Source organism: Lampris incognitus, chromosome 5, assembly GCF_029633865.1.
Source record: "Lampris incognitus isolate fLamInc1 chromosome 5, fLamInc1.hap2, whole genome shotgun sequence".
NCBI lineage: Eukaryota > Metazoa > Chordata > Actinopteri > Lampriformes > Lampridae > Lampris > Lampris incognitus.
In genome coordinates this window covers 68,481,848-68,499,592 of record NC_079215.1, presented here as the reverse complement: position 1 = coordinate 68,499,592, position 17,745 = coordinate 68,481,848, and the positions used below count along the sequence as shown (strand labels likewise).

Here is a 17,745-nt window from a genome sequence, read left to right as displayed (position 1 = left end):
GGCTGGGCTGGTGGCGGAATACCAGCCCGCACTGGACTAAAAAGCCACGGCAGAGCTTGAACTCACCCTCATAGGACTTCGGGGGGGGGGGTAGCTTGGGCTCTCAATGAGCGGGCCCGAGACCCGGAGCTGGAAGTGGTCTTCGGGCAGGTTGGTCCACTTGAGGCGCGGGTTGCGGTGGGCTTACCGTCACGCCCAGGCGATCCAGCCGAGCGAGGACCTGAGCGAAGGCGGCGGTGAGACGGTTCTCCAGCGCCGCCATCCGTGTGTCCTGTTGTTGGACTGCTGCGTTGAGTCCTACGATGAGCGGGAGATCGCCAGTTCCGCTGGGAGTAGCCGCCGGAGTTGCTGCTGGGGTTCCTGCTGGACCCGGTTCCATCGTGGCCAGATTGTACTTTTGTGCGTCGGAAAGGAACCAGTGCAGGGGTCCGGCAAGGTCAAGCCCGTAGGCACGTTTCTTTCTATCCAGGGCAGGGAAATGCGGGACGTGTATGGTGCCACTAGAGTCCTGGATGTGGGCTGTGTAAAGACTATGTGTCTGTGTGCAGGGCGAGTGTGGTGCGTGTGTGCAGGAATGTAAATGGCTGGAGGGTGTTTGCGCGTGCGCGTGCTGGTGAAGCGCAAGTGCAGGAGCAGGGGTTATGCGGGAGGCAGCGTGGGAGCACAAGGGAGGGGTCCGAGGAACACAAGGGACGCGAGGAAGACGGAGCCCGAGAAGCACCGGCACCGGGGGTTCTGGAAGGACGGGGGAGAGAGACACAGAATTAGACTCAGGAATCACAACATAGGAATCGCAGGAGGAAAACACAGCCACAGAGTCTGGCGGTCTACTGGATAACTACCCTACTAGATGGCCCAACCTGGCACCGACTGTCCGTCAGCGTCCTCTCTTATAGCGGGCTGCAGATTGGCTTCAGGTGCTCTGATCTCCGATGAGCCTCTGGTGCGTAGCTGCGCTCTCAACGAGCGCGCTGATTGAACCCTGCTGGTAGACTCAGGCGGAGACGCGCCTTGCGTCTGGACCACAACAAGATGCGCCGAGACGCGTCCATCAAACAAGATGCTGAGTCGTGTCCATCAAACAAGATGTGCTGAGACTTGTCCATCAAACCAGATGGACCGAGACGTGTCCATCAAACCAAACCAGACGCGCTGAGATGTCTGGTCTGATGGACATCTGGTTTGATGGACACGTCTCAGCACATCTGGTTTGATGGACGTCTCAGCACATCTGGTTTGATGGACATGTCTCAGCACATCTGGTTTGATAGACACGTCTCAGTGGGTCTGGTTTGATGGACACGTCTGGGCTCATCTGGCTTGATGGACACGTCTCAGCGCTTCTGGTTTAGTTTGAAGGACACGTCTGCGCATCTGGTTTGATTGACATGTCTCGCGCATCTGGTTTGGTTTTATGGACACGTCTGGTTTGGTGGACACGTCTCAGCGGTTTGATGACACACTCAGACACACTGAGACGTGTCCATCAAACAAGGTGCTGAGACGTCTGGTTTGATGGACACGTCTCGGACACTAATGGTATGCTTGATCGTGACAGTGTGAGTGACGTAAGCAGAGCGGGACAGCCGTAAAGGGGGTGGTTGGGCGTGGGCAGAACGGCGACTGCGTAAGTAAGGAAAGGTTAACGACTGGACGCTGGATTATTTTAACAAGAAACACCCAAAGGGTTTATTGCGCGGTGTCAGAAGTGGCGGAAAGAAGATGGCAAAGTTTAGCCAACCGGAGAATTTCTGCTTCGAGAAACCAGCGGAGCGGACGGACCGGAAGAAGCGCTTCCCGCGCTGTCGGGCCGCTACAGCGCCAGACCAAGAGGATCATGGCGGCGTGCAAGTGAGCGCTCCTGCCTTACCTGTGCGCTAGGTGCGCTAGGTGCTGGATGGTGCACAGTCACGAGGAGGCAGGTCGGATTACACCGGCCGTTTACTTAACTCAAGGATCATGTAGGCCGCCATCATTACATACTGTCTTTCACGTCAAAACGGGAAAACAGCATGTTAACATAGCGCCACCTAGTGGTGCAAGAGGGTAACATAAATATCAATATGAACAGAACACAACATCCCCTCTCTTTGTAAAAGGATGTTGCTTCCAAACCAGCATCAGTAAGATTCTGTAATCACTGCTTATTATTTTCCAAAGATGGCTAACGTTAGGTAACAGTAACCACACACTTAATGGTATGTAAACAATATACCTTAACATCTCTCTAGGCCATGCTCAATTCTTCCAAAGTATACATCAAATAAAGATTTGTCAACAGTATGTTTCCCCTATAACAGGCTTGCTTGTAATATTTTTTTTCTTTCCCATACCTTTTTCTAGCCATCCAATGGCTTAAACTTACAGTCAAACTTTCAGTACAGGACATAGTCCTTATGCCAACTAGGCTCGTTTCTTGCACGTGGCTGGAAGTGGGGAGTGTGCGTGTGATGGGATTGTGGAGCAGGATTGTTGACAGGTTCATACTCGGCTGCAGCAGGGAAGGGAGCCAGGTGGGATGCCTTCCATTTTTTTCCATCGCTAAGGAAGAGGGTGCTTCTGCCTACCTTCTTTTCCATAGTCACTGATCCACCGGATCTCGGGTGTGCTTTGGGGACGTGGTGAGGTATTCTTATCCTAACCCTCTCTCCCTCCTGAAAGAGAGGCGAGTGGGCGCCATGTTTGGAGTCAGTGTAGCGCTTCATCTTGGCCTGTTTTTCTTGGACCATTCTGTGCACAGAATCACTCTGTGCTGTCAAGGTAGGTTGCTGGGGCAGTATGCCCAGTTTAGTGTGCATTCTTCTGCCATAAAGCAGTTCACGGGGTGAGACGGCAGTGGTGGCGTGTGGAGTGGCCCTGTAGACTTGTAGCCAATCCAACACAGCTTCTTTCCATGGTCAAGACTGCTGGATTGCAGTCTGAATGCAGCTCTTCAGAACACGGTGGAAATGTTCAGCCCCGTTGGCTGCCGGATAGTAGACTGATACCCGATTGTGGAAGATGCCCCTTTCCTCAAGCAACTCAGCGAAGGCTGCCGACATGAATTGAGCTCCATTGTCTGTAACGATGCTTTCTGGGTCACAGTGTCCGCTAAAAACAGAGCTAAGAAACTGTATTATGTTAGCAGTTGTTGCAGTGTGGGAAAAGGCCAACTCAGGCCACTTGGCGTAGTAGTCCGTCAGCGTAATAACATAATGGCAGGCGGGCACAGCTGTCTCAAAAGGCCCTACTATGTCAAGACCTAGCTTTTTTCCATGAGCCATCTGTCAGAGGTACTGGTTGTAGGGGTGCAGAACGAGGCTTAGCAGTTTTGTCACCCCTGACTGCAAAGGGCACACGACATAGTTTTCGGTGCACTGGTTTAACAGTCGGGTCAATCTTAACTCGATGCACAAAGTCCTTTGCACAGCCGACGGCAGGGGCAGTAGGAGCGGTGAGAGCAGTAGTCATCACAGGAGCAGATGTAGCTGGAGCAGAAGAGGGAAGGACGGTATTTCCACTAACACAGAGGTGCAGAGCAATCATCAGGTCCATCCCGAGCAGTGGGGTTCCTTTATCCACTACAAAGAACATGGCAGGGGCAGTGATGTCATCTCTACTCCCTTGAGCCTGTAGGCACCCCAGAACAGGTATGCAAGAACTGGACACAAGGCGAACAGCAGGTGCAGACAGTGGTGTGGTACTGAAGTACTTGTCGTAGGTAGAGTGTGGCATGATGGATACTGCTGAACCTGTATCCACAACTAGTTCAATTTCCTGGGCAGGAGTAGTTGGTGTGTGGACATGTACATTGCACGGAATTTTCTTTGGAGCATAGTCAGCATCATCTAAGTAGAGCACTGTTATTTCAGGGAGTTCAACCTCATGCACAGGCTGGGTTTGAGCAGATCTGCAGACACGAGCAAAGTGTCCTACTTTGTGGCATGCATTGCAAGTGGCATTTGCAGCTGGGCATTGTGGAGATTTAGCCAAGTGACTGTCAGAGCCACATTTGAAGCAGGAGCGGGGTGATGCAAGCTGTGTGAAGTAGTAGGTGGCTCAGCTGAGCGGGAGGGCTGTCTGTCCCGCTTCCTAAAGCCACGTGACCTCGACTGTACAGCCTGTACTGGGACACTGTGGTCTGGTGCCAGTGCTTTAGCTTGTTCAGTAGCAGATTCAATCTGTGTTGCTATAGTGATAGCCTTATCTAGCGTTAGATCAGGTTCAAGTAGCAGTCTCTCTCTTACACACTGGCTAATCACATGCTCAATTAACTGGTCGCGGACCATCTCATCCATTTTACAAGCAAAGTCACATTTAGTAGCAGGTTCACAGAAAGCAGCAACGTTTTGCAGAATAGTGTCATGCGGTGCCTGTGTCCGCTCCCTGGAAATATGCCGTTCAACAACGACGTTGGTCTTAGGTGTAAAGTACGCTTGTAAGGCAGTAACAGCAGAAGAAAGTGTCTCACCCGTATCTGGTGATGTGTAAAAAATCCGTTGTCCTTCAGAGCCCAGACAGTGTAGCAGAACAGCTCTCTTGCGAGCCTCAGGCCGAGCATTCTAGTTGCAGTGATCACCAGTAAATAATTGTTGAACATCCGTAGCCAGGTATTGAATGGCATTGCAGGTTCGCCTCGGCGAGGCAGGAACATCGTGGGAGAAGGCACATTCACAGCCACTTTCAGAAAATATCAGCCAAAAACATAAAACAATCTTTGGGTTCACTCGTCGCCAGTTTGTAGTGTTGGATGGTGCACAATCATGAGGAGGCGGGTCGGATTAGAACGGCCGTTCACTTAACTCAAGGATCATGTAGGCCGCCATCATTACATACTGTCTTTCACGTCAAAACAGGAAAACAGCATATTCACATAGCGCCACCTAGTGGTGCAAGAGGGTAACATGAATATCAATATAAACAGAACACAACAGAAGGTGAGGACACGGACTATGGGGGAGTTTGACGCCTACTTCACACCGAAGTGTAACGTCATTCACGAGAGGGCTTGTTTTTACCAGCCGGTGCAGCGTGCAGGGGAGAGAGGGGAGACATTTATTCAGCGCTTTATCAGCTTTCGGGGCATTGTGATTTCGGAGCTAAACGTCAGGAACACATTAGGGACCGAATCATGGTAGGAATCCAGGATAAGGAACTGTCTCGCAAGCTACAACTCACCCCGAACCTCACCCTGGAGATGACGGTGCAGGAAGCGTGTCAGCTGGAGGAGGTGAAAGCCCAGGTTAGCCAGCAAGGTGAGGGGGCATGCGCCATACAGGAGGTAGCACAGGGGCATCACAGCTGAACTGAGCGGGTCAACTGTATTCTCGTCATTGGATGCAGCAGCAGGGTTCTGGCAAATACCGCTCGACAAAGACAGTCAGAGACTAACAACTTTTATCACCCCTTTTGCCAGACATTGCTTTAAACAGCTTCCTTTCGGCATTAGCAGTGCCCTGGAAATATTCCAGAGGAAAATGGTAGAAACACTAGAAGGCCTGCAGGGGACAGCTGTGTACATGGATGACATCATCATTCACAGGAGGGACCTAGCAGAGCACGACCAGCACCTACAGAGGGTCATGGAGCGGCTGGAGTCTGCTGGGCTGAAACGGAATGTCGAAATGTGTGCACTGAGACAGGGAAAGCTATACTTTCTGGGCCACGAGATTGATGCAGATGGTGTGCGGCCTGACCCAGCCAAAGTGTCAGCCATCAATGAGCTCTCCCCACCCAAGAATGTTCAGGAGCTCAAGAGGGTCCTAGGTATGGTGAAGTACTTGGGGAAATACATCCTCAACCTGGCCGCTGTGGGCCAACCGCTGTATGAACTGCTGAAGTCCAAGTCAGTGTGGACGTGGGGTCCAGCGCAAAAGTCAGCATTCCAACAGATCAAAGTACTCCTCACAACCTCACCTACCCTGACATATTACGATGTCCACAAGCCCATGGCAGTCTCTGCAGATGCGAGCAGCTATGGGGTTGGTGGTGTGCTGATGCAGCTCCACGGTGAGGACTGGAAGCCTGTAGCATACTGCTCCCGACATCTGAGCGACACAGAAACCAGGTATGCTCAGATTGAGAAAGAGTGTCTGGCGAGCGTCTGGGCCTGTGAAAGGTTTGGAAAATATCTGAGGGATTTAAGTTGATCACAGATCACAAACTTCTAGTCCCGCTGATGAACTCCAAGGATCTAGACAACGTACCCATCCACTGCCAGAGGTTGCTAATGCGGCTGCTGAGGTTTAACCCCACAGTGGAGTATGCACCCGGCAAGACCCAGGTCGTGGCACACACCCTGTCCAGGAGCCCCTTGGGAGACAACAGCCAAGACACGCAGATGTAGAGTGCTATGTCGCATCCATCACTGACAGCATGCCAGCTACAGAGCAGAAGATGGGCAGCGTCAGAGCAGCCACAGCAGCAGATGACAAGTTACAAGCCTTAATCAGGTACATACAGTCTGGATGGCCAGAACACATATGTAAAACACACCCGACTGTTAGAGAGTTTTTCCCCATGAGAAATGAACTGTCAGTACACAACGGGTTGGTGACGAGGGGTAACAGAACAGTCGTTCTGGAAACGTTGAGGGCAGACATATCAAACCGAATACATGATGGCCATCAGGGCTTGACTAAATGCAGGGATCGAGCAAACACCTCAGTGTGATATCATCCCAAATCAAAAACAAGGTCTTGTCTTGCCCGTCATGCCAGGAACTGAGAAGAGGGCAGTTCAGAGAAAAACTAATTTCCACATCCCTTCCAGACAGGCCTTGGAAATGAATAGGAATAGACTTGTGTGAACACAATAAACAGAGCGATCTGGTCATCTCAGATTACTATTCACGGTATACAGAAATACTGCACATGCCCACGACCACCAGTACTCTAGTGGCCACAAAGTTAAAGGCTACATTTGCCCGGTATGGAATAGCAAAGGAGGTAGTTAGTGACAACGGGCCACAGTTCGCTAGTGTGGAATTCAAAGAATCAGGGCACAAGCTTGACTTCCAACACATAACCTCCAACCCACACCACCCCCAGGGAAATGGGCATGCTGAAAGGGCAGTGCAAAAGGATCTTGAAACAAAAAGCCCCTCTTCTAGCACTCATGTGCTATAGATCCACTCCCTGCAACAGCACAGGTGCTAGCCCTGCAGAACCCCTAATGGGCCAGAAGATCCGGACAACCCTGCCTACCCTTGACAGCAACCTGCTACCCAAGTGGCCGAGTAGGCAGCGCATCAAGGCCAAGGATGCTGCGGAAAAAGGGAAACAAGCACACTACTACAACCAGTGTTATGGGATGAGATGCCAGGGGACCATGTCTTCTCAGCTCGTCTGGTTTGATGGACATGTCTTGGCACATCTGGTTTGATGGACACTTCTCAGCTGAGCTGGTTTGATGGACACTTCTCAGCTGAACTGGTTTGATGGACACTTCTCAGCTCGTCTGGTTTGATAAAAACGTCTCTGTGTCTGAGTTTGTCATCAAACCGGATGCGCTGAGACGTCTAGTTTGATGGACATGTCTTGAAGCATCTGGTTTGATGAACGTGTCTCGGCACGTCTGGTTTGATGGACATGTCTCCGAGCATCTGGTGTGGTGGAGACGTCTCAGTGTGTCGGGTGTAATGGATACGTCTGTGTGTCTGGTCTGATGGACACTTCTCAGCTGTAATAGTCCTAGTCACTTCTACACAGGTTAACTTGTGTTGGTGCCAGACATCATTGAAACACTGTTGGGCACCATTTTGAATTTTACAGAGTGGGGCGGCATGACTCAGGAGGTAGAACAGATCGCCCAGTAATCAAAAGGTTCCTGGTTCAATCCACGACTCCTTCAGAGATTATGTCCTTGGGTTGAATCCCCAATTGCTCCTGATGATCAGCTTGGCACATTGCAATGGCAGGCTCTGCCATCAGTGTGTGAATGTGTGTGTGACTGTGAGGCGTCCACTGTGAAGACCGGTGTGGTGGGTAGACTAGAACAGCTCTACATACACGTGGTGTGGTGGGTAGACTAGAACAGCTCTACATACACGTAGTGTGGTGGGTAGACTAGAACAGCTCTACATACACGTAGTGTGGTGGGTAGACTAGAACAGCTCTACATACACGTAGTGTGGTGGGTAGACTAGAACAGCTCTACATACACGTAGTGTGGTGGGTAGACTAGAACAGCTCTACATACACGTAGTGTGGTGGGTAGACTAGAACAGCACTACATACACGTAGTGTGGTGGGTAGACTAGAACAGCTCTACATACACGTAGTGTGGTGGGTAGACTAGAACAGCTCTACATACACGTAGTGTGGTGGGTAGACTAGAACAGCTCTGCATACATGTAGTCCATTTACAGCCTATTTACAGTCAACAGTCAAGTTATACCTTGAATGTTAAATTACCAATTTGATGATGAAACAAACATACTATTTCCTGGATGGCTTCCCACTTTTTACCCATAATCCATCTGGGGGCCCAAAACACCAAGCCAGGCTGGCGGAGTGGCTCTGTTGAAGGCTACCGAGGCGCCAAACTACATTTCCACGTCACTTAGAGGGTGAAATTAGACTCCATTAGAACTTGTGTGCAACATGTGTGGATAACGGCGCGGTGTGAGCACTCGGTACAGCTGACCTTCATCTGGTGCAGGTTAACGAGTCAGTCCTGCTAAACGTTTATGTGGCTTTATTTCACCAACAGGCATCAGTAAGACAAGACCCCAGAGCACCACTCAAACTTTACTTTATTGGACTTCACAAAAACTGTTGTCTAAAAACTGCTGATATGTGAAAGAACCACATCCACCTTAAACGTGTGCACATCTGCACACTGGAAGAATAAAATGAACACAATCTTAATCCAAGTGATCTGAAACAAACACACAATTCACTCAAAGCAACAACAACTGAATGTGGAGAAACAAAATGCACTTAGTAACGACACAATCAGGAGGTCTTCTCAGTCATCTTTCTCTGAACTGTCACTGCAAGAGAGACAGAGAGACAGAGACAGAGACAGAGAGATGGAGAGGCAGAGAGGCAGACAGAGAGACAGAGAGACAGAGACAGAGACAGAGAGACAGAGAGACAGAGAGGCAGACAGAGAGACAGAGAGACAGAGACAGAGAGACAGAGACAGAGACAGAGAGACAGAGAGGCAGAGAGACAGAGAGGCAGAGAGACAGAGAGACAGAGAGACAGAGACAGAGAGAGACAGAGAGGCAGACAGAGAGGCAGACAGAGAGACAGAGAGGCAGACAGAGAGACAGAGAGATAGAGAGGCAGAGAGACAGAGAGACAGAGAGACAGAGAGGCAGAGAGACAGAGAGACAGAGACAGAGAGACAGAGACAGAGAGACAGAGACAGAGAGAGACAGAGAGGCAGACAGAGAGGCAGACAGAGAGACAGAGAGGCAGACAGAGAGACAGAGAGATAGAGAGGCAGAGAGACAGAGAGACAGAGAGATAGAGAGACAGAGAGGCAGAGAGACAGAGAGACAGAGAGATAGATAGGCAGACAGAGAGACAGAGAGACAGAGAGACAGAGAGACAGAGACAGAGAGACAGAGACAGAGAGACAGAGACAGAGAGAGACAGAGAGGCAGACAGAGAGGCAGACAGAGAGACAGAGAGGCAGACAGAGAGACAGAGAGATAGAGAGGCAGAGAGACAGAGAGACAGAGAGACAGAGAGATAGAGAGACAGAGAGGCAGAGAGACAGAGAGACAGAGACAGAGAGACAGAGAGACAGAGAGGCAGACAGAGAGGCAGACAGAGAGACAGAGAGGCAGACAGAGAGACAGAGAGACAGACAGAGAGACAGAGAGGCAGACAGAGAGACAGAGAGACAGACAGAGAGACAGAGAGGCAGACAGAGAGACAAAGAGACAGAGAGACAGACAGAGAGACAGAGAGGCAGACAGAGAGACAGAGAGACAGAGAGATAGATAGGCAGACAGAGAGACAGAGAGACAGAGAGGCAGAGACAGAGAGACAGACAGACAGACAGACAGATTGACAGAGAGACAGAGAGGCAGAGAGATATTTAGGTGTTGGTCTGGATAAAGCGATCTGTACTTTAAGAGTCACAGTAACAACGTTAACATGTAGACTTGAGGACCTGGGTGATAAGCCTGCATGTAGAACCACACAGAAAAACTGTAGAACACACAGGTAGAAACACTGGAGAACCACACAGGTAGAACCACACAGAAAAACTGTAGAACACACAGGTAGAAACACTGGAGAACCGCACAGGTAGAAACACTGGAGAACCACACAGGTAGAAACACTGGAGAACCACACGGGTAGAAACACTGGAGAACCACACGGGTAGAAACACTGGAGAACCACACGAGCAGAACCACACAGAGAAACTGTAGAACACACAGGTAGAACCACACAGAAACACTGGAGAACCACACAGGTAGAAACACTGTAGAACACAGGTAGAAACACTGGAGAACCACACAGGTAGAAACACTGGAGAACCACACAGGTAGAAACACTGGAGAACCACACAGGTAGAAACACTGTAGAACACAGGTAGAAACACTGGAGAACCACACAGGTAGAAACACTGGAGAACCACACAGGTAGAACCACACAGCAAAACTGTAGAACACAGGTAGAAACACTGGAGAACCACACAGGTAGAAACACTGTAGAACCACACAGGTAGAAACACTGGAGAACCGCACAGGTAGAAACACTGGAGAACCACACAGGTTGAAACACTGGAGAACCACACGAGCAGAACCACACAGAGAAACTGTAGAACACACAGGTAGAACCACACAGAAACACTGGAGAACCACACAGGTAGAAACAAAGTAGAACACACAGGTAGAAACACTGGAGAACCACACAGGTAGAAACACTGTAGAACACAGGTAGAAACACTGGAGAACCACACAGGTAGAAACACTGGAGAACCACACAGGTAGAAACACTGGAGAACCACACAGGTAGAAACACTGTAGAACACAGGTAGAAACACTGGAGAACCACACAGGTAGAAACACTGGAGAACCACACAGGTAGAACCACACAGCAAAACTGTAGAACACAGGTAGAAACACTGGAGAACCACACAGGTAGAAACACTGTAGAACCACACAGGTAGAAACACTGGAGAACCACACAGGTAGAAACACTGGAGAACCACACAGGTAGAAACACTGGAGAACCACACAGGTAGAACCACTGTAGAACCACACAGGTAGAACCACACAGGTAGAAACACTGTAGAACCACACAGGTAGAACCACTGGAGAACCACACTGGTAGAACCACACAGGTAGAACCACTGTAGAACCACACAGGTAGAAACACTGGAGAACCACACAGGTAGAAACACTGTAGAACACAGGTAGAAACACTGGAGAACCACACAGGTAGAAACACTGGAGAACCACACAGGTAGAAACACTGTAGAACACAGGTAGAAACACTGGAGAACCACACAGGTAGAACCACACAGGTAGAAACACTGGAGAACACACAGGTAGAACCACACAGGTAGAAACACTGGAGAACACACAGGTAGAACACACAGGTAGAAACACTGGAGAACCACACAGGTAGAAACACTGGAGAACCACACAGGTAGAAACACTGTAGAACCACACAGGTAGAAACACTGGAGAACCACACAGGTAGAAACACTGGAGAACCACACAGGTAGAAACACTGTAGAACCACACAGGTAGAAACACTGGAGAACCACACAGGTAGAACCACACAGGTAGAACCACTGTAGAACACACAGGTACAACAACACAGGTAGAACCACTGGAGGGATAGTTTGACTCCATGTCTGTAGCGGGACAATGTAAAAGGAGGACAGTCAGAAACAGATAGTGTCCATGTCTTTACTTCCCTCAGCTGTGTCTCTGCTAAGGCTTCGGGGTGGAGATTGTATTTAGGTTCAGGGCTCAATGTGAACACTGGTGGACGCCGAGAGCGCCACCTGGAGGCCAACAGGAGGCCATACATCAAAACCCACGAAGAGAATGCAGAGTGGAGTTGAAGCAGAATGAGTCACCCTCGCTGTTCTGCTGGACCGGTACCACCGACTGAACATCTCCATCACAGGAGTATGAGCAAGTCTGAATCTTAATATTATTCATTCTTGTGTTACACCCTTTCCTGTCATGTCCACATCTACTGGTGACACCACGCCGTGTTCACTTTCACCCCATGTACTCTTCTACACTACACCCTGCAGAGCAACATCTTACTTTCACCTTTACTACTTTACTTTCACCTTTACTACGTGCTTTTCTTTCACCTTCTACTTTACTTTCACCTTAACTACTTTACATTCACCTTAACTACTTTACTTTCACCTTTACTACTTGCTTTTCTTTCACCTTCTACTTTACTTTCACCTTAACTACTTTACATTCACCTTAACTACTTAACTTTCACCTTTACTACCTGCTTTACTTTCACCTTCTACTATACTTTTACCTTAACTACTTGCTTTACTTTCACCTACTACTTTACTTTCACCTTAACTACATACTTTACTTTCACCTTAACTACTTTCACCTTTACTACCTGCTTTACTTTCACCTACTGAGAGTAATGTACCAAGTCAAGCAGCTTGTAAGCAAACAAACCGGCCAGTCACCCAGACGGCTGTTAGTCCCTGCTGTTTTCAAACAAATGAACCGAGAGACTGGTTACAGCGCAGTTGACCAGCGGGGAACTGGGAGACTGGTTCTAGCGCAGCTGACCAGCAGGGAACTGAGAGACTGGTTCTAGCACAGCTGACCAGCAGGGAACTGAGAGACTGGTTCCAGCACAGCTGACCAGCAGGGAACTGGGAGACTGGTTCCAGCGCAGTTGACCCGCAGGGAACTGAGAGACTGGTTCCAGCACAGCTGACCAGCAGGGAACTGGGAGACTGGTTCCAGCGCAGTTGACCAGCAGGGAACTGAGAGACTGTTTCCAGCACAGCTGACCAGCAGGGAACTGAGAGACTGGTTCCAGCACAGCTGACCAGCAGGGAACTGAGAGACTGGTTCCAGCACAGCTGACCAGCAGGGAACTGAGAGACTGGTTCTAGCACAGCTTACCAGCAGGGAACTGAGAGACTGGTTCCAGCACAGCTGACCAGCAGGGAACTGAGAGACTGGTTCCAGCACAGCTGACCAGCAGGGAACTGAGAGACTGGTTCCAGCACAGCTGACCAGCAGGGAACTGAGAGACTGGTTCCAGCACAGCTGACCAGCAGGGAACTGAGAGACTGGTTCCAGCACAGCTTACCAGCAGGGAACTGAGAGACTGGTTCCAGCACAGCTGACCAGCAGGGAACTGAGAGACTGGTTCTAGCACAGCTGACCAGCAGGGAACTGAGAGACTGGTTCTAGCACAGCTTACCAGCAGGGAACTGAGAGACTGGTTCTAGCACAGCTGACCAGCAGGGAACTGAGAGACTGGTTCCAGCACAGCTGACCAGCAGGGAACTGAGAGACTGGTTCTAGCGCAGCAGACCAGCAGGGAACTGAGAGACTGGTTCTAGCACAGCTGACCAGCAGGGAACTGAGAGACTGGTTCCAGCACAGCTTACCAGCAGGGAACTGAGAGACTGGTTCCAGCGCAGCTTACCAGCAGGGAACTGAGAGACTGTTTCCAGCACAGCTGACCAGCAGGGAACTGAGAGACTGGTTCCAGCACAGCTGACCAGCAGGGAACTGAGAGACTGGTTCCAGCACAGCTTACCAGCAGGGAACTGAGAGACTGGTTCTAGCGCAGCTTACCAGCAGGGAACTGAGAGACTGGTTCTAGCGCAGCTGACCAGCAGGGAACTGAGAGACTGGTTCCAGCACAGCTTACCAGCAGGGAACTGAGAGACTGGTTCCAGCGCAACTGACCAGCAGAAAAAATCTGAACTGTAATTCGTCCTTACTCGAGATGGAGAGGATGATGCGTTGGTTAACCATTAAGTCCTGGAACTGATTAAATGTCTTCAGTGCCACTTCAGGACATGACCAAACACGTTTCCATCTGGAATCTGAGCTGCGACATGAAGGTCACAGCACAGGGAGCTAGCATACTAAACAGCTGCCTTCACACACACACCAGCCAGATGATGGCGGCTGCAGACAAAAGACGGTTTTACAGCTACTTCCTGTTTCACAGGCTTTGGAATCAAACCAAACCAAAACCAGGACTGAATAAACTGATTGTCTGTCTTTTTTAGAGTTTAATGAAAATAAAATAAACTCACCTCCGGGCTGAAGAGCCAGAGTTTGACCTGCAGGGATCAATGAAAAGATTTCAGTTTCTGTCTTTATTGGTTTACTTCAGATAGCTTCTGGCAACATGATGGATGTACTGGAGGCTCAAACTGGAGCTGAGAGAGACTGACGGGTATGCTGCTGGTCTTAATGACAGAACACAGAGGCGCTCTGTACTAACCATGATGTTACTGACTTTCACCAAGTACATTAAAACATTTCAAAATACCTTTTTTTCTGGATTTTTCTCCCCAATTGTACCCGGCCAATTACCCCACTGTTCTGAGCCATCCCGGTCTCTGCTCCACCTCCTCTGCTGATCTGGGGAGGGCTGCAGACTACCACATGTCTCCTCCCATACGTGTGGAGTCACCAGCTGCTTCTTTTCACCTGACAGTGAGGATCACACTATTCCCCCCAGTTCCCCCTCCCCCCGAACAGGCAGCCCGACCAACCAGAGGAGGCGCTAGTGCAGCGACCAGGACACATACCCACATCCGGCTTCCCACCTGTAGACATGGCCAATTGTGCCTGTAGCGACGCCCGACCAAGCTGGAGGTAACATGGGACTCAAACTGGAGATCCCCGTGTTGGCAGGCAACGGAATAGACCACTACGCTACCCGGACACCTGAAGACAGACATTTCAAGTTGTCCATTCCGCTTTGTGTTGTCGAGGTCTGGTTCCCAGGACTTACAGCTGCTTGTCCCAGAAGCCTGTTTAGCCCACATCAAAATGCCTTGATTTTAAACTTTGGGTGTTCGGCTGAAAATGAAACAAGTGCAGACCCAAACAGAGTTCGTTCAGTTAGACCGTCTGTGAGGCCGACATGCTGCTTTGTCAAGTGATCAGTGCAGACCAAGCCTGATAACAGTGCTTCCAAACACCAGTGCTCTGGACTAGCACTTCTGCTGGTTTTCAACACTGTTTGACATTACAGTCATTTCGTGACTTGGAACAACGGGCGACCAAAAACAAAAACAAAACAAAAAGACACACGGCAGCACTGGGAGTCCCCACAGGAACGGAGTTGGGGAGTAGAAGTTGCGAGTTCAGCACTGCCTTAGAGGAAACCACACAGATCTACCGTGCCAGCTGAGAGTTTGACTCCACTGTTCAGGAAGAACTGTGGACCAGCATGGCGAGTGGGGCATGATGTCATTTAAATGAAGTCTACTCTTTAAAGTCATTTAAATTTAAAGTCCAAGTCAGTTAAATGAAGTTTCATGTCTTTGTGAGTGAGCAGAGAAGGGATCAATAGGGCAGCTTGTCTGTGTACTAAAACAACACTTCAGCAGAACAGTCTGGGACCACCCACCTGTTCCTCAAACGAGAGTGGGACCGAGTGCGAGAACGGGAACGGGAATGGGAACGGGACCTGGACACAGAAAAAAGTGATTACAAGCAGAACCAGGAAGGGTGGGAGATGTTTGGTACCGGCTCTGTTATTCTCAGACCTCTCTCTTCTAAATCGAACTATGCTGGGACATGGGAAATAAACCAAAGTCATTTTCACAAAACAACACAAATAATTCTGTGATGAAAACATTTCAACAAGACGACGCGGGCTCTTTCTAAAATATTTGAAGTTTTTGGATATATTGCATAAAGCCACTGTGTTTAATACCAAGTCCTAACGATAACCTTCGACCTTCTGACCCAATAGAGAATGTGTCAGAATTCTTTAGGCTGTTTACCTTGACCTCTTGGGAGTGTCAGAACGAGATCTTCTGGGAGAAGTGGAGCGAGAGCGCCGTGGGGAGAAGGACCTGGACCTGAGTGGGAGAGAGGATTACTGATACCATAAACACTTTAACATACAGTGTTTGGCATACACACTCTCATTCAAGCTTTGGGACTTCTAACTGGTGCACAACTTGTTGACAGAAGAATCTGTAGTAGTGTCTGTATCCAGTTAAACTCTTAATTAACTCCATCTTTTAAAAGGCAAGTGGTCTGCGCCCAGTGTTCTGCCTCCTCACCTCCGTCCCCGGCTCCTGCTGCAACTCCGAGAGCGGGAGTACCTCCTCCCACGGGACCTGGAGTGAGACCTGGACCTGGATCTGAACCAAATGAGGTGGAGGGAAGAGCAGGAGGAGAACTTCAGAACTGGGTAAGAGTACCATTATTATAAAATCATGGTGTTAGCCTGCCTCTGTCAATCCCTCCCCACACCCTCTGTAACTGACTTGTAATAAGACAGAGGAGGTAGCTAGTTTAGCTTAACACATGCAATGGAAGTAGAAGTCAGACTAGGCCCTGACGGAGTTAAATGCATCCTGCTTAAAACAGGACTTGCAGATCTGAAGTAAAGAGAGAAAGAGCAGAGAAGTATATTGATTTTAAGGCAATGCAGTTGAAAAACACAATTGGTATTGAAATAAACCTTGCAAGTTTGCGGGTCGACTCTCTTTGGACCGAGGTCTAGCAGATCTAGACGATCTAGATGCATCTACCAGCCGACCTCTGCATCTAGTCGTTCCTTCGATTTCTAACGACGATCTTATCGACAGCCAAATTGCTTGATTGAGACTTGATCGATGCGAGGTGGGATTTTCTAGAAGAGGACCATGGTCCAGTGGGTCTTTTCCTCGTTACAAAACCATGGGCCCAAATTGACAGCCAATTTTACTGTGCCTGGCGCTGGTCTGGGTGCGGGGCCTGCTGTCAGGCCTCTAAGAAAGGGTTAAGGTGCAGCTAGGAGAAGCAGGCACTCGAGAAGGAGAGCTCTGGCTGATCAGCCTCGGGGTCTTAGGAGGAGAAAAGAGGGATTTGCTAGATGCTTCATGAAATCTTTTAGGACCTTGACACTCTGAACCAAACGATGGCACCTGAAATGTTTTGACCAGTGAAGTGTTAACAGTTATCGCACAGCAACATTGTAAGTCATTGAACATTGCAAAACAGGTGAGAGCAAAACAAGAAGAAAAAAAGCATCAACAACTTCCCAGATATCTGCAGAGCTGGTTCTAGTTAGCATCATGCTGGCCAGGGATAGAGCAGCCCAGCCATGTCATCACTTTGTATGCCAAAATTAGCTGCAAGATGGCAGCTAAGATGGCACACACACCAAAATCCCCAACATATTTTTCCATTTGAAACCATTTCCCCAAATAAGATCTGTGTTTCACACAAGGTCAAGTCACCTAACAGTTTTGTTCCGAGTTAAATGCTGCCCTATGAAAGCCCTGTTATGAGTTCTGAAGCAGTAATTCACTATCAAGAGCAGTGTTGCTCACAAGAATGGCTGGCTGTACCGCCGTGTTGGCAAATTACAGTCGGACTGTCGACAGTTAGCATCTGGTTAGCAACAGCTCCCTTGTGAGTAAATTACTAGAGCGTCCATCCATTATCCGAACCGCTTATCCTGCTCTCAGGGGGGTCGCGGGGATGCTGGAGCCTATCCCAGCAGTCATTGGGCGGCAGGCGGGGAGACACCCTGGATAGGCTGCCAGGCCATCACAGGGCCAACACACACACACACACACACACACATATTCACACCT

The 17,745-nt window shown here is 49.5% G+C and overlaps 1 protein-coding gene across 2 annotated transcripts in view; it reads right to left on the bottom strand.

The window, feature by feature from the left end:
- Window positions 1-17,745, bottom strand: part of LOC130112521 (EGF-containing fibulin-like extracellular matrix protein 2) — an 82,687-nt gene that overhangs the window by 55,402 nt on the left and 9,540 nt on the right. For both annotated transcript variants that reach the window (XM_056279925.1, XM_056279924.1), the window contains 4 exons: window positions 16,222-16,302; window positions 15,937-16,014; window positions 15,558-15,617; window positions 14,230-14,256 (listed from right to left, as the gene is read on the bottom strand). In XM_056279925.1, the coding sequence (XP_056135900.1) occupies window positions 14,230-14,256; window positions 15,558-15,617; window positions 15,937-16,014; window positions 16,222-16,302 (246 nt within the window). The remainder of the gene's footprint in view (window positions 1-14,229; window positions 14,257-15,557; window positions 15,618-15,936; window positions 16,015-16,221; window positions 16,303-17,745) is intronic.